General features: G+C 38.6%; 1 protein-coding gene across 1 annotated transcript; it reads right to left on the bottom strand.

The window, feature by feature from the left end:
• Positions 1-382: 382 nt before the first annotated feature.
• Positions 383-26,217, bottom strand: GSPT1 (G1 to S phase transition 1). Its single transcript, XM_061992375.1, has 15 exons — positions 25,712-26,217; positions 14,792-14,839; positions 14,345-14,386; positions 13,411-13,638; positions 12,379-12,412; positions 10,855-10,932; positions 8,412-8,592; positions 7,879-8,033; positions 6,349-6,489; positions 5,486-5,579; positions 5,065-5,145; positions 3,241-3,414; positions 2,179-2,268; positions 1,577-1,745; positions 383-878 (listed from the first exon to the last, which is right to left on the bottom strand). The coding sequence occupies exons 1-15, from the start codon at positions 26,010-26,012 to the stop codon at positions 826-828; spliced, it is 1,869 nt and encodes a 622-aa protein (XP_061848359.1). The 5' UTR covers positions 26,013-26,217; the 3' UTR covers positions 383-825.
• Positions 26,218-26,332: the final 115 nt, after the last annotated feature.

The raw sequence follows: 26,332 nt of genomic DNA, 5'->3' as shown, positions 1-26,332 counted from the left end.
CTGTTATAAAGACACAATATGTAGTTCTAACCTTCAAAATTGACTTACTGTGTCTAGTGATGATGTTAAGACAACCTAAGTTTGCTGAAGATATTAACAAACGTAAAGCTAATGAAAAGTGCCACATTTGCATGAATGGTTTGTTGTTAAATTTTAAGAACTCATTCAACCAAGGGAAGGGGGCAAACCTGATTGTTTTAGTACAAACTTGGGTGAGTGCCCAATTGCCTCATTTAAAACTGTGTGTGTGGGGAGGCTGAGGAGTTTAGAAAAGTCCAAGTAACCAAATCTCTAGGTTACTGGAAAAGTTAAAAAGCTAATGCAACTGCGTTACATCCGGATAAAAAACATTATTCAAAAGCAATTCCAATACCGAAAAAGATTTCAAATTGAATAGTTTATTAACATGGTAGTCATCTTTGTAACATGTGCACACACACTCGCACACTCTGAATGATCTGCCTGGAAAAAAGAGGTCTTACTATATATATGCTGGGGGAAATTAAACATTAAAAATCCTTTTAGATTCTCATAATTATAGGCAATGATGTCCACATCACTTACAAAGCTATTGCCGAATCTTTCCAAGGAAGCAGAATTTGGGAGAAAACAAAAATTCTTTTTTTGGGAAAATTCAACAGTGGCATAGCAGAGCTCTCAATATGAGAAAGCTGACATAATGTGGACCTTTGCTGTGAAATTTGTCTTTGCAAAATATGGGGAGAAGTTTATCAATGGGCAGAAAATAAGAAGGCGGTGTGAAGTAGGCTTTGCAGAGTCGATTTGCCTCACAGTATTGTGCGGGGGGGTCTTTGAGAAAAATGCTTAGTCCTTCTCCGGAACCAGTTTCAGAACTTTTCCAATTGCAATGGTCTTACCTAAACCAAGAAGACAATGGCAGAGTTACATATATTGTGAAGAGAATGTCCCTAAACCCGTGAAAACTTTCCCCAAAAATACAGGCTTTCCAGAGTACTAGAGATACTACAGAGGATGAATTGCTGTACCGTAGAATGACAACACCGGTGTATTTTAAAAGGATAATAACTTCTTAACAATATTAAACCCACAATTCTCACAGTAAAGAACACAACGGGGACAGTGGAAAGCCTGCTCTAGAGTCATCTAAGGAGAAGACAAGGCACAATCATTTTACTAAACCTGTTTACTGCTTTGAGAGAGAATTATTTTAAATATAACCCACAAATCTATGAGTTTTACCACATCAAACCTCTGTTATCTTTTCTAACTTTAAAACAAAGAAACTACGTAACTTTAGAGAAACTATGGTATGCATGTTGTAGGTGGACATTCCAGGATGCATGAAGAAAACAGTGCTGATCATTTTTGAAATTCACTCTTTCGTTTCACAGTGCACAGTTCGCTATGTTATCCGTCTAAAATAAACCATACTTCTTGTTACTAGCAAGAACCCTGTGTAATGACAGCAATTTGCTTAGGTTTGCTTTTCCATTGTTATCCAGTGATTTCCACTTGATCACTGCCTTGCACCATCTCCTATTTCAAATAACTGTATTTTTGCAGCAGTTAGTAACTTTTGATCCTACCGACTTACCCTCATCTCTTAAGGTAAAACGACCCATCTGAGGGAAATCTTTGAATGTCTCAAGGCAGATAGTTCCTGCTGTCCTTAAACGGGCAATGCATACTTGATCTTGTTTCACAAAACGGGGCCGTGTCTTACTTTTTTCTCCTGTTTTTTTGTCTACCAAGCAGATTAAGGCCTGTACAAGAAAAAAAAAATGATTAATAGCTGGGAGTGCTAAAACATACATTACTTTTTCTTTATGAAACAAACTGAAGTGGCCTAAGAAAGTCATAGATCATAGAATCATAGAGTAGTAGGGGTTGGAAGGGACCTTTAGAGATCATCCAGTCCACCCCCCTGCTTAAGTAGGGTCACCTAAAACACTAAGAAATCAATCAATAAAAATAACTTTTAAGATTTACTACATGAAGACTCAATCATGTCTTACCGTACTTTTCAGAATTAAGAGTTAGAGCCAGTTTTGGTTGTGTTACAGTACTGCCCAAAAATTACCTTCAAGGCTGGAGCTTTGTTGCATTAGTTGCTCTACAGATGTTGGGGTCAGGAGCTCTGTCATGACATACAAGTGGCTTGTCTACATTCACATTACAACTTCAAAAGACACTTACTGTTATCTCAACTTCTTCAATACAGGTGTGGATGTGCAGCACAGCATTATAACCTGGGCAGATAATGGATTTGTGCTCGATTATCACTATCTGTAAAACAATTAAAAAGAAGTCCATTTTTTCCTTATTTCAGTTATAAAAGAGCAGAGAATAACCAAATCATAGAATCACAGAATGGTAGGGGTTGGAAGGGACCTGTAGAGATCATCTAGTCCAACCCCCCTGCAGAAGCAGGTTCGCCTAGATCAGGTCACACAGGAACATGTCCAGATGGGTCTTGAAGACCTTCAAGGAAGGAGTCTCCACAACCCCTCTGGGCAGCCTGTGCCAGGGCTCCCTCACCTCAACAGTCAAATAGTTTTTTCTTACGTTTAAGTGGAACTTTTTGTGTTCCAGCTTCATCCCATCACCCCTTGTCCTGTTACTATCTGCTATAGAAAAAAGGGATGTCCCAGCCTCCTGACATCCACCCTTTAGATATTTATAAATGTTGATAAGATCTCCCCTCAATCTCCTCTTCTCCAGAGTAAACAGACCCAGTTCCCACAGCCTTTCCTCATATGACAGATGTTCCAGTCCCCTGGTCATCTTGGTGGCCCTGCACTGGACTCTCTCCAGCACTTCCCTGTCCCTCTTGAGCTGAGGAACTCAGAACTGCAGAACTATAGTAAAATGCAGAACTACAGTAAAAGGTGTAGTTGAACAAAATACAATCAATTTTTGTGAAAGAGACAAAATCTGTGACTAAGTTGTTTATAATATGAAAGTATAAAACCGAAGAATTGGCCTCACAAGATCTTGCTTTCACAATTACAGGTATCTAAGACTTCACTGAGAAGTTGCACTCAAAACAAATGATATTTTCACACCTCAAATTAATGATGTCAGAGTGTTAAGTATGTACGTTACTGACAATTTATTGAGAAATCTGAACTGAAACTTGAAACTACTGAAGTTTAGATTTGGTGAAACATAAGATCCTTTTAATGCTTTTTACCCAGCATGACATTTGCTTTTCCCTGCACATTTTATTATACAGCAATTAAATGATAGTTGTTTTACCTGGGCATCAAACGTACGTCCAGAATGACAGAGGTTGTTGAGATCACAAAGAATAAATCCTGGAAGGATCTCTTCCTCTTCAATTCCCTTCAGTCTGATTTTTAGATTTTCTCCTGGGGCAACTGAATCAGTTTCTACATCGTCAGAAAGGATTCCAAGAACTTCCACATTGTGCTTAAAGACAGCAAAAGTGCAATTTTCTATTGTGAATCTTTTAGTCTGGTATAAAAAGAACTGAAATCTTGTTGTATTAAAATAAGTAATTCCATTACAGTTTAAATTCATTTGGTTCTGCAGGCTTCAGAACATTTAAAACATTTGAATGATGAGTTACTAAGATATAAACTAGCATATATAATAAGATGTATTTTAACAGAATTCTGTAGTATTTATTCAATGAAAAGCAAATTTCAAAACTATCCACTGTTTTTCAAAGTGAAATGAGTTTAAAACCTATAAAGGGATGAGATACAACAGATGCACATATCTAAGAAGAATGCAAAAGCCACACTGCTGTGCAGACTCGTTACATCCACATTTTAACACTGAATATTAGCACAATCCAGCAAGAAATCCTAGAATCTTGAAATTCTACCAGACTTCCTGGAGAAGATGATAAAAACACCAAGTGTATATGAATGAATGGTCTTCAAACAAACAGCAAAATGTATTTCCTAATGCTGTTATACACGTTGTAACCCGTCTTCTAATTTTTGTATCTTTGTTTGTTACTGGATACCAACAGAAAAGAAATACTGGAAAGGCATGGAAGTTAAAAAAGGGGTATTTTCAGAAAGTTGTCTATTGTTCTGACTTCCCAAAATTTTAGTTCAATCCTTATTAGCTGCCAAAGTTATAATTTAAACAGTGTGTCATCAAAAGCACTGGCTATTGAATACAAATTATGTAATGGTTTAGTTAAAGCCATTTGATGAACTCCAAAATAACATGGGTGTCAGATGCATGTCAAGCAGTTTCATAAAAAGTCACTGACTGTTAAATTACCTTAAAAACTGAAAAGCATAATCTCAAACTGCCTAAGTTCAGTTTCAACTTCCAGCAGCTCTTGAGAGAGATGACATGGAAGTCGATCTAATTAGCATATTTTGATTGGCAAATACCAACTATATATTTGAGTATTGAGACATTTTCTAACAAACCACATAAGCCTACAGAATTGGAAAAAGTGAGTTAGCTTAAATGAAGATGACGTGAATGGATAAGAAGAACATTTCCAAAACCTTATTGTAAGAAACCAATGGAAACAAACACCATTGGCTGAGTACACTATTTCTATATTTTCACATTCTTTAGGGCAGCATAATGAGTCCAAAATCTAAGTGATCTTAGATTGCAGAACAGCTACCTACATGCACAACTTATTCTTAACCAAAGCAAACTCTAGGTCTTCAATTGGAAGCCACTGTGTAGTGTTTGCATTCTTTGCTATTTCCTTTTGCAGAAGGTAAAAAAAAGGGAAAAAAAGGCGAGGCGGGGGGGGAGAAGAAGGAACATTTTGAGCAGTATTAACCCATAGCACAAAAAATATTTGTGGGCAAACTGCACAAATGGAAAGTAAAATAATTCAAATAAACTATGATGATTTGCAGCCCAGCAATCGAGTTTCCTATGGATAGACAACCCAAGTCTGAACTCTGTGAAAGTACACACCCAGCCACCTGGAAACATCACCCATGTAAAACATGAAAGCTTAATTATGTTCACCTGAGAAACAGAAAATTTTCTGATTTAAAGTAATGGTTATCTTTAAGAATCAAGCTCTTAGGGTAGCAATATTTTTTAATACCTAAAACGTTACCATACCTTGTTTGGCATCATCACAAGCTGTTGTCCTTTGCAAATAGAGCCTGACTCCAGCTTCCCAAGGACCACAGTGCCCATATCCTTCACAAAAAAGAAATTATTACATAAGAATTGGAAATCTTTTTCTAAGAGTCTGTTCTATTTGTAATTTAGCTCTAAGTATGATTACTCAAACCTATGAAGTTATTTAGCACAACTATACATAATGTTTTGCAAATTGTTCTCATAAAAGACTGTAGATTAAGAGTCTCATATTATGCCGAAATTATTTACTTCCCTTCCCCACCTCTGTTCTACAGATGGAAAAGTAGACATATCAAACAAAAAAGAACATATTCCCTAAAAGTACAGTACATAATCCATTTATGGCTTTCTGAAAACAGTCAGTTTATATGTTCAATCCTATTATTTTTATCTGTACCTTATATTTATCCACAATTGGCAGCCTGATGGGTCCATCAACTGAACGATTGAAGTTTGGCAAATTATCCAGGTACGGAATAAAAGGTAATCCACTAAAAAAGCAGAAAGCATTTGTTTCAATTTTGTAAGCACTCTTCTATTTAAAAATTACACAGAGAAGATAAATGCAGTCCAACAAAAGGAATTGTCTTCATTCTGTCATCATTAAAAACTGCAACCTCTAAGATAGTTAAATCTATCATAACATCCCATCTTTAGTGTCCACTTTACCCCAGTTAACGTGTTAATACCCAGGAAGTGTGTGTGGCTTTTAAGTTACTTTGCAAGCGTATTTTACACAAATTAATTATTCTCTTGAGAATCTAATTATTCCTTTTATAACCTTGCTAGAGGTGTAACATCTTGTGGATATTCAAAACCATAAATGTGACTTTTGGTAGTATATTTTAACTGTCGTGAGCAATATTGGAAAACATGACAGCCAGTGAGAGACGGGGTTTGTCACTACTTACAATACAGCTTCAAGCAAACTGCTCACATCAAACAGTTACTCATTCTGGCAACACGTCAACTTCAGCATCACTGAGAAATTCAAGGGCTAGTAGGGCACTCAAGCTCACACAGCTAAAGAGCACTGCTAATAGTATTACACAGCCTGCTAACTTTAATCTATCTGCAGTTTGCAAATGCTTTTATTTGGCTCATTGCATGGCTGTGTTCTGGTTGCCCTGATTGTATTTCGTCAAGTACTTTAGAACACAGCTACAACACACCACCTTATACGTCTTTCTAGCTTCATGGTAGCATTCACTTTTATTGAAACATAGCAAATACCCAAGTTGTTCAATTTAGGATACATACATATACCAAGGGCAGAATTCTGACTGTTCTTTAAGGTTTGCTCCAGTCAGTCCTGAGCAGGGCATGAAATGAATATCCTTTTTGGGATTGAAGCCAACTTTCTTCAAAAATGGCACCAGTTTCTCTTTACATTCCTCATATCTATTAAAATGACAAGCAGATCAAGATAAGTTTGAATTTTTCCAGCATGTGCCTTAAAAAAAAAAAAGCCAAAACAGGCAGACATTTAATTTTTATCATTTACATTATTCTGTGAGCAGCAAGCAACCCTAGTGAATGCTGGTGACTGATTTGCATCTTCTCCCCAATCTTCCAGCAAAATTTGGTATTGTCTATCCCCCCTCATTCCTCTCCTCCGTAAAACACTTTTCCCCATATACCTCAATTACTTGGCTGGGTAAGCAGCAGCATCTGCTACAGATGCTTTTAAGCAAGACATCCAGGCCAAAGGAGCAGGACAGACCAAGCAAGTAGCTAGATATCTACTGAGGTCATGCTGCAGGTTTTCAGTTTAGTGGTGGCTTTGTCTACTCCAATCTCCTACATAATTTCCAAAGACTTCATGTCATTTATTTTTATGACACTCCTTTCCCTCAGTTTTAGCACAATTCAGTAAGGTCAGAAGGTTGAGGCAGGACCAAGACAGCACAACTGGGTATGTCTTATTCTCTTAGTAAACTAGACTGATGTAAAGTTGTATAGTCCCTCATAGCTTTCCCCAGAAACCTTATGATTCTTGACAGCACAGCAAGTTCTATGACAACTCTTCATATGCTGTAGAAGTAAACCATAGCCTGTCACTACACAAGTATCTCCAGGGAAGGACTAAGTTATATTTTTTAGCATCTAGTATAAAGGGGTTACAAGATGTGACAAGCTCTGACATTCAGGAAAATTAAAACCCTTAAGTAACATTTGAGTGTTAAGGCAGAAAAGAATAACTTAATCATCTTCATTAGTTATTGAATTATTCCATATTGACTTCCTAGCTATTTTTACCTATCCTGTATCACTGCAAGAACCCCTCCCTCCTCAGGCTGAAATCACAAACCACCTCAATACATTATTTGCTTATTCAGTTAAGCTTATCACTCCACTACAGGTTGGATACAAGGTGAACAGGACAATCCTGCTCTCACCAAATGCAAGCCAGGAATTTAGCAGAAACGTGACTAAGCAAGCAATCACCCAGCAAACTGAACTACTGAAAACAATCACTTCCCTTTAGGTTCTGTACAAAGTTTCTAAGTCACCAACTCAGCTATGTTAGAATGCTGCATTTGTCAGATGGGGCTGCGTGGACCCAAATAGTTTAAAGTGAATGTTTTCAAGCAGTGTAGAAGTTCAAGCTTAGTTGAGAGGCACCATCCCAGGCCCTATGCTTCTGGTTTTCCTGCAATTTTGATAACCTCTGTCTATAGTCCAACAGTCTACTTTCAGCAGAAATGGGATGCAAAAAAAAAATCTTTTACTTAGAGATTCCTTAATTTCATTATATTTAATGAAGATTTCTTTTAATATTAAACTCACCTTTCATTACTCCAGTTTACAGTTGGATCATCCATTTTATTAATAAGAACTATTAAATGTTTTACACCTGCTGTTTTTGCTAACATGGCATGTTCTCTTGTTTGTCCACCTTTCTCAAATCCAGTTTCAAACTCTCCTTTTCTTGCAGAAATAACCTAATTAAGAGTACACGTTTTAATGAAAGTTCCACAATTTGCTCAACAGAAGAAATCAACAATAGGTAATACTGCATTACACAAAAATAACTTCAGGCAGTCAAAACTGGCAAAAGCTTTCAAAACACACTGGTATATTCTCAGTATTACTCGTACGTTTCTGCAAACATGTATATAGAAATCACATGACCCCGTGGACAGTGTTATGGAGATGTTAAGTTACTCCAAAAGAAAAAAGCCAAAATCACTCAATTTGGTACAAATCAGATTTGAATATTTTGCCCACTGTAACTAAGCTGAAAGAGTAAAAATGTAAACACAAAGCAAAAGCTTAATTCCACAGTACGTCCAAGAGAAAAGAATCCAATTCGTCCTTACCAGCACGGCAAGATCAGCTTGAGAAGCCCCACCAATCATATTTGGAACAAAGCTCTTATGTCCAGGAGCATCTAGAATAGTGAAGTGTTTCTTCTCAGTTTCAAAATAGGCACGACCCACTTCTACTGTTTTACCTTTGTCTCGTTCTTCTTGGTTTGTGTCTAAGGCCCATGAAAGGTACCTAAAAAAAAAGCCCAACCCAAAGATTCTATTTTTGTATTAATTTTTACTAAATTGACATATGATTTGTTAATCATGCCTTTCTTCTCTGCTCAGCTGTTCTAACCACTTCAGTGTTACTGAACTTTAGCATTCCCAAGACCAGTAGTGACTTTTCACTGAATGCTTTGTGCTTATGCAGCAAGGTGCAGTGCTCAGCGCTGGCCCTCCCTCACCTACCTAGAGGGATACTCAGTTTTCAGTACCCAAGTTCTCCAGGTGTGATCTAACCTCAAATACTTTAAGCTTTGCCTCAGCTTGAAGAACACCTCTGGATCAAATATAAAAGAAATCCTCCTTCTCAGCATAATCAACTAAAAAACATTAGTTCTGATTTGCATATATCCATATTATGAGAATTATTATTGTTAGTTCTAATTTCTTTGCACTTACTAAACAGAAATTGCCTATGAAATAGACACCAACTCTCTTTGATACTTCAATCATATTAACTGTTGCCCCCTCCTGATTTTATCCCATTGTCCACTGACAAACAAGTTAGATTTAAGTTAGATAGATGAGCTGAAATTAAAGAGAAAAAAGAAAATTGGTGTATAGAAAGAAGAGGAAAAAAGTTAATACTCTCACTAAGGAGAAGCAACAATAACTAAATTGAACTGGCTTACCATACCAGCATTTTTCAGCATTAACAGCAGCTTGTAAAGAACTTCAGCTTGTCTTTTGCATTGACTAGGTAATGTCTGAAGAGACACTGCTAACACATCTGAGCAGTGGTCAGGGAGGGAGCAGCAGAGGCTATTAAATACAAAGATGTCCTTTCATAGAATCATAGAATGGTAGGAGTTGGAAAGGACCTTGAGAGATCCTGAGTCAGAGAAAGCACTAAACATTGGGAATTCTGGATATATAATCACAGTCTTCCCCAGGCACTAGCTATTTGTCACTGAACAAGGTCTACACAATACACTAGATGGCTTTTGGTTTGTATCAGTGTGTGTGTTCCTGTGCGTTGTAATCTTCACCATAGTCTGTGTTTCTGGAAGCCTTCAGAAAAGCCAAAGGTCAGGTTTTACTCAGCTTACAAGAGCCAAGCAGGTATTTGTGTGGTAGCTGCACGGGAAGTCCTTTTTGCACATGGGTTTTTTTAGGGAAAGATACATTTCTGACTGAAACATCAGCTCTGCACTGCAGTGTGGAAAATTCTGAATGAAAGTAAAACTGCTCAAATGTCAACACTCTCAACATATAAAGCAAACTAACAAGATCTTTGATAATCAGAGAGGTACATCATCCTTTGTTGTATATCATGACATATTTTAAAGAATAAAAATAGCATTCAAGGAAGCACTTTCTCCTGCTCTTCATGTTACAGAGTGAGTTGCAGGAAGAAGAAATTGGTTTTTCAAATGGTTCAGGGTTTTTGAGAAAGGTCCTGAAATATTTATTACTATGGTTAACTCCCAACAGCGGGATGATGCTTGCTTGATAAAAAGAAGCTATGTCATCCTAACACCTCTTCTCTCATGCATAATACAACTTAGTTCAGGTCAATGCCCACCCTTTGAGTGCTCCACTGCTGCTCTACCCCTAAGGAAGTCTTTAGCTGCTTCTTTTCTAGAGCCCTTGGAACCTCTCTTTTCCTTCAGCACAGTCAAAACTGGAAAGCTTCCAAAAGGAAAAATCAATTTTCCATGAGTTATTTGAAGGAGAAAGCACTCTGCTTTATGGCTGTATACAGACACATACATACACAAACCAAAAGACAAGCAACAAAACCCAAAAAAAAAGGGCTCACAAAAAAATCCACACATGACAGCAGCATCATCTTGCCTGCAGAACTCTGGATCCTATCATGAATTCATACAAAAATGAGACAAAACAGACAGCCAAAACTATTCACTCACTCTATCATCATGTCTGCCAAACTGACATCTTTAATCTCCGTCCCTTAAATATCTCTCTGCTGTTTATAGGTGAAAGACATACAGATAAAATGACCCCAAAAGCTGCCTGAGAAAAACGCCTGCGTTGTATTCCTTAACACCAACTAGGTTTACCAAAGCATGGGAGCAGCAAAACTTGTTCCATTGTGAACCACACTGTTTTGTATAGTTTTAGTTAAAGTAGTACTGGAGGGAAACATCCTCCCTAAATAAATTCTAGCAGAAAGCCAGTGCTACAGGGACAGAGACTAAAAACCAGTTTTCCATTTTCATCCTGGTGCAAAGAGAAAAGCACACTATTATCTTCAGTAAGTTCATACCATGTTTCTCTGTTTTTTTCTTTAGCTTCTCTTTCATATTTTTCAAGTGTTCTTTTGTCAACCATTCCTGTCAAATACCTGACAAGGGGAAGGAAAAAAAAAAACAAAGGTGAAATTTTACATAACCAGAAACAAAGCCCCAAACAGTTAAATACTTACACAATCCCTACAGACTGCTTGGAGAAACTACGAGAGCCCCATGTGAGAAGCAGTGGGATTTTTTCTCCACAAAAAGCCACACCATTACCTGATTACCTGACATGTAAAAGCACACTAGTACCACTTCAGTAAGAAGTATGAAGAATGTACTTTTTTTAAGCCTAATTGTAAAGGTTCTGCAAAGGTAACTTTTGAAAACAAAGTACAGCTAGGTCTGTTTCTGAGATAAATATTTCAAAATCAAGTAAAAAATTGTGACATGAGGATTTTTCACACCTTCCCCCTTTATTTTAGCTAGAACAAGGAAACTGACTGCTGAAAGATCTTTCAGTTATGAAAAGAAGTAGTCTACAGTTTTATTATATTAAAACTTGCATATTTTTCCATCAGATATTTCTACCTGATTTTATAATAATAATATACCTAGTTTGTAAGGGAAACTAACCCTTTATTTACTGTTATCAAAGTACAAGCACTCAAGTTTTTTTCTTCCCTCCCTTACAACAAAGGAATATTCTGCAAAAATAAAAGATGACAAAAAGCTTTAGAAACAAAATACGTTGGTGGGAGTGTTAAGAACAGGCATCTCCTTTTACAAGGAGAATACTCAGACACATCAGATAATAAAATGCTAATTTGCTCTAGTACGGTCTACAAGGTTAAATGTAGCATGACAATTCCAACATTCCACTTTGGTCAAAGCAAAACAAGATGAAAATACCAATACAAAAGACCTCCCACTTTTGCTGAGAATATTATTTTAAAATCATAGAAATGCTTTGCAGCAGCAGGATCCTTTTACTTCTTCATGTACCACTTTCCATTTCTGGGATTTTTTTTTACAAACAATTTACTTAATTTTGTCTTAAAAATATTGGAGAGTCTCTAGTTACTGTTTCTAAAACAAGACTTAAAAGATAGACTGTTATGATTTCACATTTTGAAACCAAATTAAGCCTGACAATGTTAGCACCAGGGAGTACAGATATTTACTTTTTAAAAATCTTTACAAAAAGGACAAAGTTTAACAAGGGGTATAAAGCAGTTTCAGACAGCATTTTCAAATTATGAAAACAACAGAGTCACGTTCTAAAGACAGGAATTCAGGTTTTTTAATGTAATAATGCATGTTTTTGCATAGTTGTCTCCATTAATTAAGTGAAACTGCTATAGTGACAAGATGAAAACTGCTGGAATTAAGAAATTCCAAAGACACAAAGTGATTAACTTGACTGGGAAAGTAACGTTCTATTACAAAAACATTAATCTATGTTGATTAAAGCCATAAATAGAACATTACTCATTTTACTTCATGTTAATTCAAAAGAAAGAACAGTAATTCTAAAAACTAAAGAGTGTCCTTACATTATTTGTCCTCCAATAGTTGACTTGCCAGCATCTAAAAAATAAAAAGAAATAAATTAAGGCAGTCACAATTTAAATGAAAATCCTAGAAAACAAAAGAGAATGATGAACAAGGTCATCTATTTCCAAAGATATATTTTTTTAATTGTAATCCAAGTTTTTTAAATAATCTCTCAACTTCCTTTGTTTCCATAATAATTCACTGCCAACTGCATTGCATTGCATTTTAAAAATTCTGGTTTCATACATATGAACTTGGCATCATCCATAGCAGAAAATCGCTCAGCAAGCAGTGACCCGGCAAAAGTGTGGGACCCTCCTGCAAAAAGCCCATTCCCTGCTGCTTCTCTCCATTGTCCCTAACTTCTGTAGGCTGCTTCTCCATATTGAGATGTCCCTCTGCCCACTGTCTCTTTACTTTGTGACTGCATTCTGAATTTACCCAAGAACTAAGTTACAGTACTTTTAAGGTGGTAAGAGACACACAAATGAAAATTGTGATACAATAATCCTTCTGTACGTTTGACACCACTTCAGATTTTTCTGAAGCTCATTGAAACTATTCAATTGGGATATTTTGCTATAAATGTTTCTTTAACCCTGAATGCTGTTCATATATTGTTTATAGTTCTAGAATTTTAAATATTCCAAATAATATCTTTAAGATTTAATAACAATTAACGAGAACCCTCTGAAAATATGTGAAACAAGCAGAAATGGAGCCTTGCTTTCTAATTTCATTCTTTGGCTCAAACACAGATGTTACTTATGTGGTAAATAAACTTAAGAAATCATGAACACAAACACTGCCGTGCCCAAGAGAAGATAGGCATTCTGTCCTTGGCACTCCACCTCTCAAACACCTTCTTTAATTTTTCCAGAGCAGCTTGATGAGAATGAATGCTCCTATTAACCTCAAGACATGGCAAAGACCTACATCCCTACACAGAGCAGGATTCATTTCTAATTCTCTGAGTTCTAGACAAAACATAACACAAAGGCCCAATTACTTCACATTCTGTTCCAACTTACCTACGTGCCCAATGAATACTACATTTACATGTTCTTTTTTCGGAGCACCTGGTGGTGCTACAACAGATTTCGGTTTTGGTATCTCCTCCTCCTCTTCCATCATTTCCTGAGCACTTTCTTCAGAAGGCCCTGCATCCCCTGTGGGACCACTTCCTAGCTCTGTTTCACTTGTTTCTTCTTTGTGGTCCCATGACTCTTCTGGGGACATTTCCGTCTCTCCATTTTCCACTGAAAATTAACCAATGAGATATATTCAAATAGATAATGAAATTAAAAGCAATGACAATTGACAAAAGCCCCTGCTCCAAAGATGCAACCAAAAGGCTTCAACTATCCAGTCTGCTAATGTCTTCATATATAAATAAGGGCAATTGCTGCTAGTTTCCAAAATGACTGTTACCAGGAGCTTTCAAACTTTGATACATATGGGTTAAAAGACTTCTCTTTTAAAAAGGCAACAACTTTACAAGGTAAAAACAATTCTGAAGATCCATTCACACCACCAGGCTGCACTGAATCCAGCCACAAACACTGCCATCTATTTAGGAGGAAAAAGGGAGGGGGATAAAGCTCTCAAAAGCCATGCAAAGAAAAGGAGAAAAACACAATTTCCATGGTGTGATTGCTCATGTTTTTGACTGCTTTAATACTTTTTGTAAATCACCCCTTCACACATATTAATGGGACTATTTCTGAATATGAAATGGTATTTTTAATAAAGCATTGATGCTTTTCCAGCATCCAAGCAATCCAATTGCACTCATCAATGCACACTAGTGCTGTACCACTTTCCTAATCTAAGCATAAAGACACAATGCAAATTAATCAGGACTAAAAATGCAAAGGCTCAATTTTGTTTGCAATGATTCAGCAAAAGAACTATAGTAGTATTTTATAGTACTACCATAGTAAAATGGAACAGTTCTCATCTTACCAACAGATTCTGAAATTTCCATGTTAACAGCAGCATTTGAATCTGGAAGAAAGGAAAAAAACCCAAAAGGAATAATCATTAGGGACACATTTAGCATGACAGTATCCAGAGCTAAGGAAAATAGAGTGAGCAAATTAATAAAAGGACAGTTCAGATGTCTGGGCACCTGCCAATGCTATTTAATATACAGGTTCAATTTTAACAATTCTGTCTCACACAAGCTTTGTGACCTTCAATAAACCAATTGGCCTTTATGTGCCTTGCTCAACTGGCTACAAAATTGTAAATAACCATAGATAACTACACTGCATTACAATAATAGTAGGATGAAGATTAGAAAAGGTTCATAGAGATTTTTAAAAAGGAGATTCTTTTAAATAAATAAATGTTTAAAAATCATGTTTAATGGAGCTGTGTTGCCTACCATCAGAATATAAAAACAATTACCTTCACAAGAGGCTGTCTGCTCCTCTGGAGAAGTCTCTACAGGTGCACCTGCAGAGGAAAAAAAAGTTTAACTCTTAAAATATACTGATATAACCAATTTCCACACTTTATGCATAAAAGAACATCTCCCAACTTTATTGTAAGAAGTTTACTTAAGCAAAATCACTCCCCCCAAACCAATACTCAATATAGCCTCCAAACACAAATACTTCTGAAGAACACTGCCTAAAAGTTGGGAAACACCAGTCGTTAGCACACCAGTTCTAAAAACAGCTCAACATTTTTTCCCCCCTCACGTTGAAAGATACACTTAAAGCAGGTTTTAAAGGAAGTAATTTTTCTAGATGTAGTATTTTATCTGCCCATCCCTTTTGGGCACGCTGGCTCCTTCCAGTGGTAATATCTAACTGGTATTGGAAAATGTTTAACCAGTTTCCTCATCCAAAGAAGTGATGCGTGTGTGGTGTCACAACTTCATAGAAAGGTTCTGCCAGTTTCAGCCTCTGGGCATACCTGCAATGCTACAGAACCTTGATTTCACATAAGCACTGAGTAGAAAATTGAAACTGAGCAGAAAATTGAAACAAGCTATTAAGAATAAATACTTAAGATCTTCTTAAGTATTAGTTAGAGTCAAGACATGATAAACTCATTCATATGCCTGGTAAGATTCCCAGTTGTCTTAAACACTATTATATAGTCACATTATTTGGAGGGCAATCTCACCAGCCACAAGTATGTTTTTTGGATAGATCACTCAACCTTCTCACGCACTAAATCATGCCGGGAAACTATATGCTGAGGTATAACTATTAAACCTACTGAGATTGATACGTTCCATTTAACAATCACATCACTTGACGTTTTGGGACATTATATGATCAAGAAGCCTTCTATAATGATCCCAAATCTTAACCCAGTTAGTTTTTCAAGGTATAAATGCAACTTTATAATTCTTTGAAACAAGTTAATGCTCTTATTTGTTTGAGATGCATTTCAAGTTCATATCCTCCTTTTAACTGTACTCCAGCTCTTCTTCAATTCCATTATGAAAACACAGATCTTACAGCATTACTTGCTCTATATGCATGATGGGACCTAAAGATGAAACAAATCCCCTCAAAAGAACAAAAACGTACAGAGAAGGACCTGCTTCTAAGCCTCTTTGCTTTTGCGCTGTTTGCATATTTGCTGCAGACCTCTATAAACTGGAGCAGTGCTGCAAAAGCTGGAAGAGGGCCAGAGGACAAAGCTTGCAGGCAGGGTGAATGTGGGTCACAGCACAACACCCAGGGACCAGCAGCAAACAGTGGAGTGGGCACAGCAAAATAGAAGAGGAAACTTCTGAGTGAAGTTCATACACTCCCGTATCATACACAACCTGCACTCCAGTGTCCCAAAAACACAAGAATAATATTTGAAGAGAATGTTTTTATACAGTAAGCAAAAGTAGAATAGAATACCTTGAGATGAAGACTGTTGGCTATTTTACACATACTATGGTTGGGATGCATGAGTACTTTCATGACAACATCATTTCAACAAACTTTTGACTTCAATCCTGAAGTTGGTCCACGGTGAAAAACGTTTTCAATGACAGTATTTATGCACTTGCCTTGAAACAGAAGCCCTATAAGGGGCCGAGGAGTTATTTAATTCCTCAGGAATTCATTGTCAATCAACAGCATTCATAAGAAATTTAGTTTTTACTTTCTGATCTGTACTGCAGCAGGCATGTAGACAGGGAAAAAAATGTTTCTTCACAAGTAACAGAGAAAGGAGTGGAAACTCTTAACCTAAAAAGGTCCATCTGTGAAATTCTGCATATGTCTAGCACACCAGAGAATCAATAAGACAGTCTGCATAGAGATCCTCAACAGTACTAATGCCACACAGTCAAAGAGGCAACAGATACTCAGTTACGACCACAGCCAATTCTGGTCACTTCAGTACACAAAGTGACAGACATGCTTTGAAACAGGACACAATTACACGAAACATCCACTGTTCAAAGCTGAAAAGGAATATAAAACACTGTCTAAAAATGTTTGTCATAAAGAAACAGTAAAATCAATAGGAATCCTAATTTCAGAAAGAACAGGCTTTAGGTGATAAAAATAAACACCCCCTGAGTAATTGCTTACTTCTGATAAACAATTTCAGGTTATTTCAGGCACTAGTACTTTGCAAACAAATTATAAGAGAAAAGTCTGACTTTAAAGGGTCAGATTTATCATTAGCCATCTGTGGAAACAAAGAGATTACCTGAAGCATGCCTTTAAGGGAATCACCTGAAAAGAAGCAGGCAGTCCTACTGCTTCTCAGACTGCATTTTGGTTGCTGTATTTTGGTGTCTGTCACCTTTTCTGTCATGTCACCCCTAGTGCACCAACTACTGAGGTCAAGCAAAGGCAGCTTTGGCCTGGTCTGGCCAAAACCTGAATTAGTGAAGAACGTAACAGCTTTGGGTGGGATCAGAACTCAGCAGCAAACTCTCACCTGGGTGGAAGAGCATTACTAGTGTGTGGCAGAGAGGTCAGAAAGGCAGTCTTGAGAATTCACAGTAAAAACACTTGACCTTTAAGTTTCAGTTCTGAAACACCTAGGAAATCTTTGGATTACATCAAAAGGAGATGACAATTCTGGATCTAGTTGAAAGGGGCTTACTGCCTAGGACTCAATACTGGATTAGAACATGAGAAGGTGGCCAAACTTTGCACTGTCCCTGTGGCAACATGTTTGGACAAATCCAGTGAACTGAAGTAACCTTGCTTATTTTGCCCATGAGATAAAGACAGTCACTGTAACAAAATACCTTTAAAGATGAAGGAAACTGAGAAAGGTTCTAAGTAGTCCTGTTAACTTATCTCTCCAAGACACTGACGTAGATATGCAAAGTTTTTCATTTAGTATTTTCTGGAAGTCAGGAGAGTAGCTAACAACAGTTATGGTTAACATAGTTTACCATTATTGTAAAAAGATCACAGAGCAAATGATACACAAATTGGAAAAATCTATCATACATTTCAAGTTCAACTTGAAAATTCTACATCCTCATCTGTAAGAAATCATTCAAATACGAATCTTGTCATATGAGAGGGATTCAAGATGTATCTTGTATGAAAACTGTTTTTAAAATCAGAACATATCTTATATGTCAATTCTAAGCACTGCTTCAAATTCTTGGATTTACACTCAATAAACAACAATTAGATTCTACATAGCATCTTCCATCTCTCCTCAAATCCTAAGAACTGCTGTTGCAGCCTTATTCATTGTATTACAGAGGTTGGTCTTTAGTTGCCTTGACTATCACAGCCCTGGAACTTTTTGGGAATATCTTCGTTACCAACACCAGAAGCAAAAATGGATATACATGCATTTATCTACTAGTAAACCATCTGACAAGGACATTTTGCAATTCAGAATCTTGTCTGAATACTAAAAACTATTCTTTTTTTTTTTTTTAATATAAAATTCACTGGAGTATGCACACTCCCCAAAGGGTGCAAAGTTGCACAAATGAAAAAAATGGTGATTGGTCTTTTTAAAGTACAGCTAATGTCCTAAATACTGCAAGAATCCACTCTGCCTACTTCATTCACACATCAGTCTACTACAGCTGAGGTGTTTTTTGCATATGACATCAAGTTTTGTACTTGCATGCATTTTTGTTGTACAATAACCAAAGCCACACTACTAAATCTCTGAAAATGTTGTTTTAAAATAGTAAAAGCCAAGAACCTCACCATGTTAACTGTTCAGAATGCTTATACAGAAACAACTAAAAAATGCTTTATATTAGAATGAAACAAGATTTTAATACATATAACAAGTATAGCTGTTAAACTGAGAATCAATATGAGAAGAACTGCAGTTAAAATACAGTACTGAAGTAAAACTCAAGTGCTAGACAGTATTTGCATCTTCAGCGGAACTGCAGTATTTACTCAATGCACAGAATAAGCAGAAGGATGTCTCCACACAGGCAGATACTATTCAGTGGTCAACTGGTAGCTCTTCAGAAGCAGTCACCTGAGCCACAAGGCAAGTGCCTTCACAGAATTGATGAGAAGCTGCAATTTGTTTCTATGTACGACAGCACTCATAGCTCTCTGCCTGCTTTGCTGCTATAGGGAGAAGAACCTAGCGAACCTGACAACTGGGGTAGACCATGGGGTTAAAGAAACTCCTTGTACAACAGAGCACAGAGAGAGATTTAAAATAAAAATTAAAAAGAAAAAAAGGTAAATTCAGTTTGAAAGAAGGGTCTTCTCCACAAAATTTAGATGGATGTTTGTTGTTGCTCCTCCGACACCAAGTTCCTACAGGAATTCCTGAAAGGCTGCAGTGAAGAAACGCGACACCCACTTTAGGATTGCCACCACCTTTTCCTATATGGGATTTGAATAATTGACTTCAGCCCAGATTTACACAATCGTCACACAGTCTCAACAGTTGGCATGAATTACAGACAGATATTTGCCCTTCTTTTTGAAACCAAAGCATAAAACAGTAAAAAAGAAATAAAGGTCTGAGTCAAACAGAGTGTAAGAATTAGAATAAAACCCACAAAGATTCTTAGTTAACAAAAAAACACAAAAAATAACTTTAAGCATAAATAAGTTCTGGAGCTAAACAAAGTATTTCACATTCAGTATTTTAAAATATACAGAAAAAAATCAAGAATTCTCTGCAGTTAAGGCAGTTGGTTTGAACGTTAACTTAAACCCAAAACCATTTTCTTCTTGTCACTGTCCTGTTTCATAGCCCATGCCCCAGCTTCACCAGCATGCAGACAGATGTGTGTCCAGTTTGTAAGAACAGCTTTATCAGTTTTAACATGACCTTGTTAAATTTACAAAATAACCCAGCACTTGCTTTGTATCCATAGGCTTTTACTGCATCTTAGCTTAGTAGAAGACCCACCTTTTCCTTCCCCACAGAGGACACACCTTAAGTTTATCTTATCTAAAGCTGACATGCTTCTTCACAACTAAGTCTAAGAAAACTTATTGGGGATTTTCAGGGAATTTAATGACAAACACTATTCCTTAAGGCCAAGTATTTGTGCTCAGTTGAGAACTTGATTTTTGAGACAGAGAGGTAAGAAATCAAGCTCTGCTAGAACAATTAGGGATTCCACTCTCTAACAAAGACCTCTCACAACCCAGTAGGAGTTTAATTTTTTATTTTTAATCAAAATTAAGAACCCCATGGACTTTTAGCAGGCTAACCTCAGGATATCAACACTTACACACACACCAGTAAAGTTTACCCTAAATTCTCAGACTGTTCTAGAGGACACATTTTTGATATTGCATCACCTGTCCTAAGCTGACTTTTGTACTGAAATCAATCAATATAATTTTCATAGATCTCTTCAAAACAAAGTAATAAATTTCGTTGATGAAATTTTGACTGTTTTACTCCTTCATAATAAAAAATGAAAATAAATCCATCTGTCTATCTTAGCTTCAATCAGTTGTTTTTCCTAATTGCATATCACATCACAAAACAGGACAGAAATCCCAAAATTCTGAAAGTGTCACTGAATAAACCAGACTTCTAACAGAATCCAAGAATTATGCTATTTTATTTGTGTGTTAGTTTTAATAGAGCGATCCAGCTGTATGGTAACATCATGCTTTCAAATATGTTAAATCTGTAGTCCGAACCAGGGTGTTAAACATACAGGCAGCAGCCTACATGCAGGCTCCAGGACAGTTCATCTAGTCCACAGCCAGCTTCCCATAGTCTGTCTTTTATTGGAGTCATGCTAAGGCCACAAGCATGATGAATTATTCGCACAGGAGCAACACAGTCCTGGCTACCCTCCTGGAGACAGTTCAGATGAAGACAAAGGACATCTGTGTAATACATTGGCACCCTGACTGCATCACACAGGTATATTATATTTGATCATCAGGCAAGTCAGTGCCAAGACATACAGCCTTTCTCTGCACTGACCACTTTCAAAGAGGTTGTGCAGCTTAGCTGTCTAGAGAAGCTCACAGAAGAATACTGCTTTACGTAGTCAAAAGATGACTCAAATCAAGACTTTGTGGATGGTAAGAACTTATACCATATACTGGCATTCATAATATGATACTAATTTGCCAACACGTAAGCAGTTCAAGTTTACAGTTATGAAGTATTAACAGTAGCATCACCAACACCACATGCCTCTTTGGATGTTGACATGAGTAAGCCATGTAACCCTTTAATATGACAGCTTCTTGAATGGTGAGCTATTAGACAAATAAGACTTTCCTAGCAAGTTCATGTGCTAAGTGAAGTTTCTTGAGGACCGAATTGTTGAAGAGTCTTAAAATATCTTTACACCTTTCTCTGCAGGCAGTAAGAGAATGACCAGTTTTGGGGAACACGATGATACAGGTAATTCATCATCCTACTCTGGAAATTACAGGCTTCAGATCTGAAGCAGAGGATGTTGAAACTACTTTTGTTTCCGACTCACAAGGGTGTGGGAGATGGTGGATATGGCTGTTCAGCTAGTTACAAGATCAAGAAAAATGAAGGTGGGGAAAACCAGAAAGATAGATGCTGTATCTATTTAGTTACAGCATTTGAAAGCTGAGGGTACCCAGCTGCTTGAACAGAACTATTTCAGAAGTGACTACTGCAGGCAAGTGAGAATATTTAGGCAGTGAAGCAATCTAAAGGCCACTGAATCATAAGCCAGAGGTTTGCTTGGCTCAAGACCATAGGTGCAAACTTGTCTAAAGTGCAGTCACTAACACAAATGTTCAGAAATTTACTTTGTCAGAAGAGCTACTAAATGAAGCAATAAAGGGTAATAAAGGATTACCTTACACTAGCTGCTATGTGTCACATACTTTCTGTTCTTGTTACTTTTGTACTAATGACACATTTTTTCTTCCCCAAACCACTGAATATTTAAAATTGTTGAACAATTCAGGTTGGAATGGACACCAGGAAGTTATCTAGTTCAGCCTCCTGCTCCAAGTAAAGTCAACAGCGAATACTTAAAAAATTACTTCTAAGAAGAAGAAAAACCAATATAAAATATAGTAAAGCCCATACAAGGAAAACTTGGTCACAGCTTTCTTGGTCCAAGCCAAGAATCCTGTGAATCTTCAAGAACTATGACAAAAATTGAACCATAAGAATGTAGATTGACGCTGCATTTTCAGAAGTTTTCCACTGAGATCCAAGTAAAACTTAGATAACGGAAATCTTAATCCAGGAAGGGTGAAAGTTTTAACTATTCCCTTACACCTCGAAATCACGCCTTGATGTAGAAATAAAACACCACCCAAATGCATTAACATCTTATAAACACCTAGAAAATGAATAAAACTTTTGCATTAAAAAGGTCACAGATGCTACAGAACAGTGAAGCTGCAAGGTGCAGTTGTGATAAGAAATTTTAGAGGCCCTAACACAATCTACTGTCATTTTATTGGCTATCACACCTTGCCTTAATTTAGTTGAGTTGGCTACTTCAGCAACTGCTACCTACAGTAAGTTTCCCTGCAAGCACAACTTGTTCATGACGAGTGCCATGCTCACTGGAAGGAACTACGGTACAGTGACGTCTGTTGCAGTTGGCAAATTGTGACATCTCTGTTTCATATTCCTGACAGAATCCAACAAAGAAATTTCACACAAACAAGTCTGATTTGGACACCATTTGACAAAATCAAGTCCTCACAGCTGCAACATTTGTAACATACTGGCTTTAATCTGTTCCTCAGGTTTAAAGATTTAAATAATATACGCTTTTCACATATAGTCAAATGAGAATTTAATTCCAAACTAATTCTGAAACTGTCTGCAAGCAAAAATTATATTAGTGGTAAACATCTGTCAGATAGTCTCCCAAATTTTCATTTGCAACCAAAAGAAAGCACATATAAACCAGAAGTTTTAGAGTGAACTACTTGGAAGGCAAGTCTCAGCAATTTCCCAGTTTAGAAAAATAAATTCTCATTCCTTAAATGGCTTCTGTAAGTGCTATTTCAGTGCTCTAAATGTAAGTGTAAGGAATTTTATACAAATTAGTGAAAACATGAAGTTACCCTTCAGAAAAGGAAATGCTGTTACATACTACAGCCACACAAGGCAGATCAATTCTGTGGAAGTTTCCTATATGCCATGCTGCCACTCTACAACATCCTTTGAATTACTAAGGAGTTATGATTTGAACAAAACCTCACCAAGAGAAAGTTCCAAGAAGAAAAGTGTTACTAGAATTTAACTTTAGGCCCCTTAAATCCTCAAATTGACACTCAGCTTTAGATTCTTGCTAAGAATCAAGACTAAGTTAGATTCTTCACACTACAAACTAGTTTTTGTACAGACCTCAATACAGGTGAGATTTTTTCCATCATAATGCAATGAAGAACAAGTGCCACAGAACGCCTAATTCCTTATGAGAGCACAAGCAAACTGGGTTGCTGTAAAGTAACCTACTCAGCAGCATTGTCTCATCACATGTTGTTCTGACTTATTTCCAGAACAAGCTCCACCTAGTTCTTCTAGCCAGGAAAGCAGTTGTCACCTTATTTGAACATCTGCAAGGACAAGACTGTCAATTACTTTCTGTAACCAAGTATATTAGCTCTGGAAAAGTAACATGTACACATGTACACACATAACGTACAGTATTCCAGTTAAGAAAGAAAGTGTTTTTTTTACTGCAGATTTTTGTCTGCTTAATCTTAGGAACATCCAAATTAATTACAGAAACTCGAAATTGTAAACCTTGAGGAAGATAGAGAAGGTGAACTCAAGACAAGTAGATCATAGCTCTGCGTAGCAAATGGACTCAGTAACTAAGACAGGAAGAAAAGCTCTCCTGACCATTTCATATGACCAGGAAGCTTACAGCAACACCATCTCTAATCTCTTGAAAGACAAAGCTCATCACAGGCCTCAGAAGCAGCACAAGAATGGAGAAAAGGAGAACATGAAGAAATAAATATAATGAGCAGGTGAAGAAATGTAGTTTAAATCCTAAGAAAACCAAACTAAATATAGGAAGCCTTGAAAGGTTACAAAAGTAGCCAAGGATAAAAGACAGTTATTCTAATAACACTCAAAACCCCAATAAAGCTTTCAGTCACAGCATTGATTACATAGTTAAAAAAAAAAGACTTAGATTCAGGATTCACGGCTGAAAAAATACACTAGAATGAATTTTGAAGATTATTCAAAGCTGTGTCACATGTTCAGCACAGTCTCAAGCTGTTTACTCTACACCTGTGAGCCTTAACATATATATTTAATCTAAATGGTATCCAAGAGTCCAAGAGTTTGCACATGGCTTCTTGTAAGTATATTTTAATGCACTTACATATTGCTTGCCCACATAGCACATGAGCTACAACTTCCCATAAAAATCAGGACTGCTGAATAGCTATAGGGAACACAATCTAATGTTTGCTCTGCCACAAAAAAATGGGTTAATACTCTGTTATATATGAAGCTTGAAAATTTTTATAAGTTACAGATTTTTATTGTCAACATGTGATAACTTTAGATACTAGGGAGAACAAGACTAATTCATATATTAAATCAGAAAGCAATAAATAAGGTACAATCAAAAGGAAATCCTGACAAACATAATGTAACAAGTCACTTTACTGAAATTAAATTACTAGAATCCATATCTAGTTTGTTTCATATTGTACCAATAAGGATACAGAAAATTAGAGGGGAAAAAAAAAAAAAGGTGTTAAACTATCAGGTTTCAAACTCCTTGGCTGCAGTAGTGACATTTAAATACTACCACAAAGTTAACTAGCACGTCTGATGTTTGGAAGGACCTTCAGTTTCAAAGTGGAAATTAAAAAGTAGCTCTGCTTTAATTTCCCATATGCAAAGTAAATCTAGTACAAACATTGGTTGTGTACATAGGGTTCCTTTGAAATTAAAAGCAGGGTAAATTTCAAGTTATTCCATTGACCGAGACCAGGCGGACAAACCTCCCTTCCCTATTAATCATTTATCAGTACTGTATAAGGAAAAAAACCCTACATGATATAATCTTCAAAACCACATTTAAGACAGACATCTGAGCCACTGGGGGCTGAAGCAGTGCTGTTCTCCCCAGCAACACGGAATTTAAGATCACCAATGTCTTCGACAACTTCTCCAGTGCTTTAGCAAGAAGAGAGATGTGTGGTTTCCTCTCGTCATGGGCGACCCTTTCTTTGCGAGTAAAGGTACCAGGGAAACTTACACAGGATCCATGGACAGTCATACCACGCCGGTTACTGCTGCGCCTTGAGCACAATACACGGCTTGGCCTCCCGCAGCACACCCCACACCACTCTACAAAGGCCTGCAGACCCCCTCCCAATGCCACAGACTCTCGGGGATGCATCTGATGCCGCAATCAGCTCCTCTACGACGTTCCATGGCTCCTACGCCCAGACTCTGCCGCCTCACGCCCCTTCCCCTAAGACCCTCTCCCGCATAAGGCTCCCCGCTCTCGGCGGTGCCCCCCTCCCCGCCTGCCTTCGCCCCTCGCTGATGAGACCCTCCCGCCGTCGCGACGCCGGGCCCCAGCCCCCTAGGACGGGCCGCTCTCCCACCCCCGGGCTGGGCCGCCTCCGGCCCCGCCGCGGCCCTTCGCACCCCCGTCCAGCGCTACCGCCGGGGCGCCCCGCCCGCACCCCGTCAGCCTGACCCGGCCGGTCCCCGGGCTGCCGGCAGCCTCCGAGACAGACCCAGCCCAGCTCCCTCGCCCGCCCGCCGGAGGCGCGCCGCGCCGCGCTCCAGCCCCGCATGGCCTCTCCCCTCCTCCCGGCGGGGGCCTTCACTTCGGGTCCCTCCGCAGCGCGGCCCCGCGCCCTTCCAACATGGCCCCCATCCCTCCGCCCTCAGCGCCCACCCGCCGGCGCAGTCCCGTCCCGGCGCAGCAGCTACCGTGGGGCGGCGGCGGCGGCAGGCCGGGCGGAGGTGAGGGTGGCGGCAGGCCGGGCGCCGGGCCGCCCCTCAGGAAGGACGGCACGAACTCGGCGGCGTGGACGTTGGGCACGAAGGGCTTGGCGTTGACGTTGAGCTGCCGGCTGAAGGCCGCCCCGAGCAGCTCCTGCTGGGCCTCGGCCTCCGCGGCTGGCGGGGCGGACCCCGGGCCGGCGCCGCTGCCCGGCTCGATGTCCGCCTGATCCCAGCAGTCGGGAGCCGAGTCGCTGCTGCTCCCGCTGCCGCTCCCGTTCGCCTCCATTTTGTGGCTGCCCCACAAGCCTCTGCGGCCCCGAAGCGTCTCCCAGCGTCCGGGGTAAGGGGGAAGCCGGCGGCGGCACCGACTCAGCACTCGCTCCGGCGATTCCGCGTGTACTCCACCGCCCCGACGCGAGCGCAGTATGGCCTCCCGGAGCTCCCGTACCGCCTCCCCGCAGCCTCTCCTGCCGCCATTTTAGGAGTTTTTAGCTCCCGGGCGCTTCGTGCCACAGTACGGCCGAGGCGAGGCGCGGGAACTACGACGCCCATCATGCCCTGCGAGCTCCTCTCCCGGCCCGCCTCTCCGGAAGAGACGGGAAGTGT

Source organism: Colius striatus, chromosome 3 (genome assembly GCF_028858725.1).
Source record: "Colius striatus isolate bColStr4 chromosome 3, bColStr4.1.hap1, whole genome shotgun sequence".
Classification (NCBI taxonomy): domain Eukaryota; kingdom Metazoa; phylum Chordata; class Aves; order Coliiformes; family Coliidae; genus Colius; species Colius striatus.
Note: the sequence above shows the minus strand (reverse complement) of the source record. Positions and strands in the feature narration are given on the sequence as shown.

Excerpts from the sequence above, each read along its gene's own strand:
- GSPT1 (XM_061992375.1), bottom strand. The coding sequence starts at position 26,012 with ATGGAGGCGAACGGGAGCGGCAGCGGGAGCAGCAGCGACTCGGCTCCC. Across the intron at positions 14,387-14,791 it reads GCAGACAGCCTCTTGTGAAG|ATTCAAATGCTGCTGTTAAC; the intron begins GTAATTGTTTTT and ends CCTTTCTTCCAG. Across the intron at positions 6,490-7,878 it reads GTAAACTGGAGTAATGAAAG|ATATGAGGAATGTAAAGAGA; the intron begins GTGAGTTTAATA and ends TCATTTTAATAG.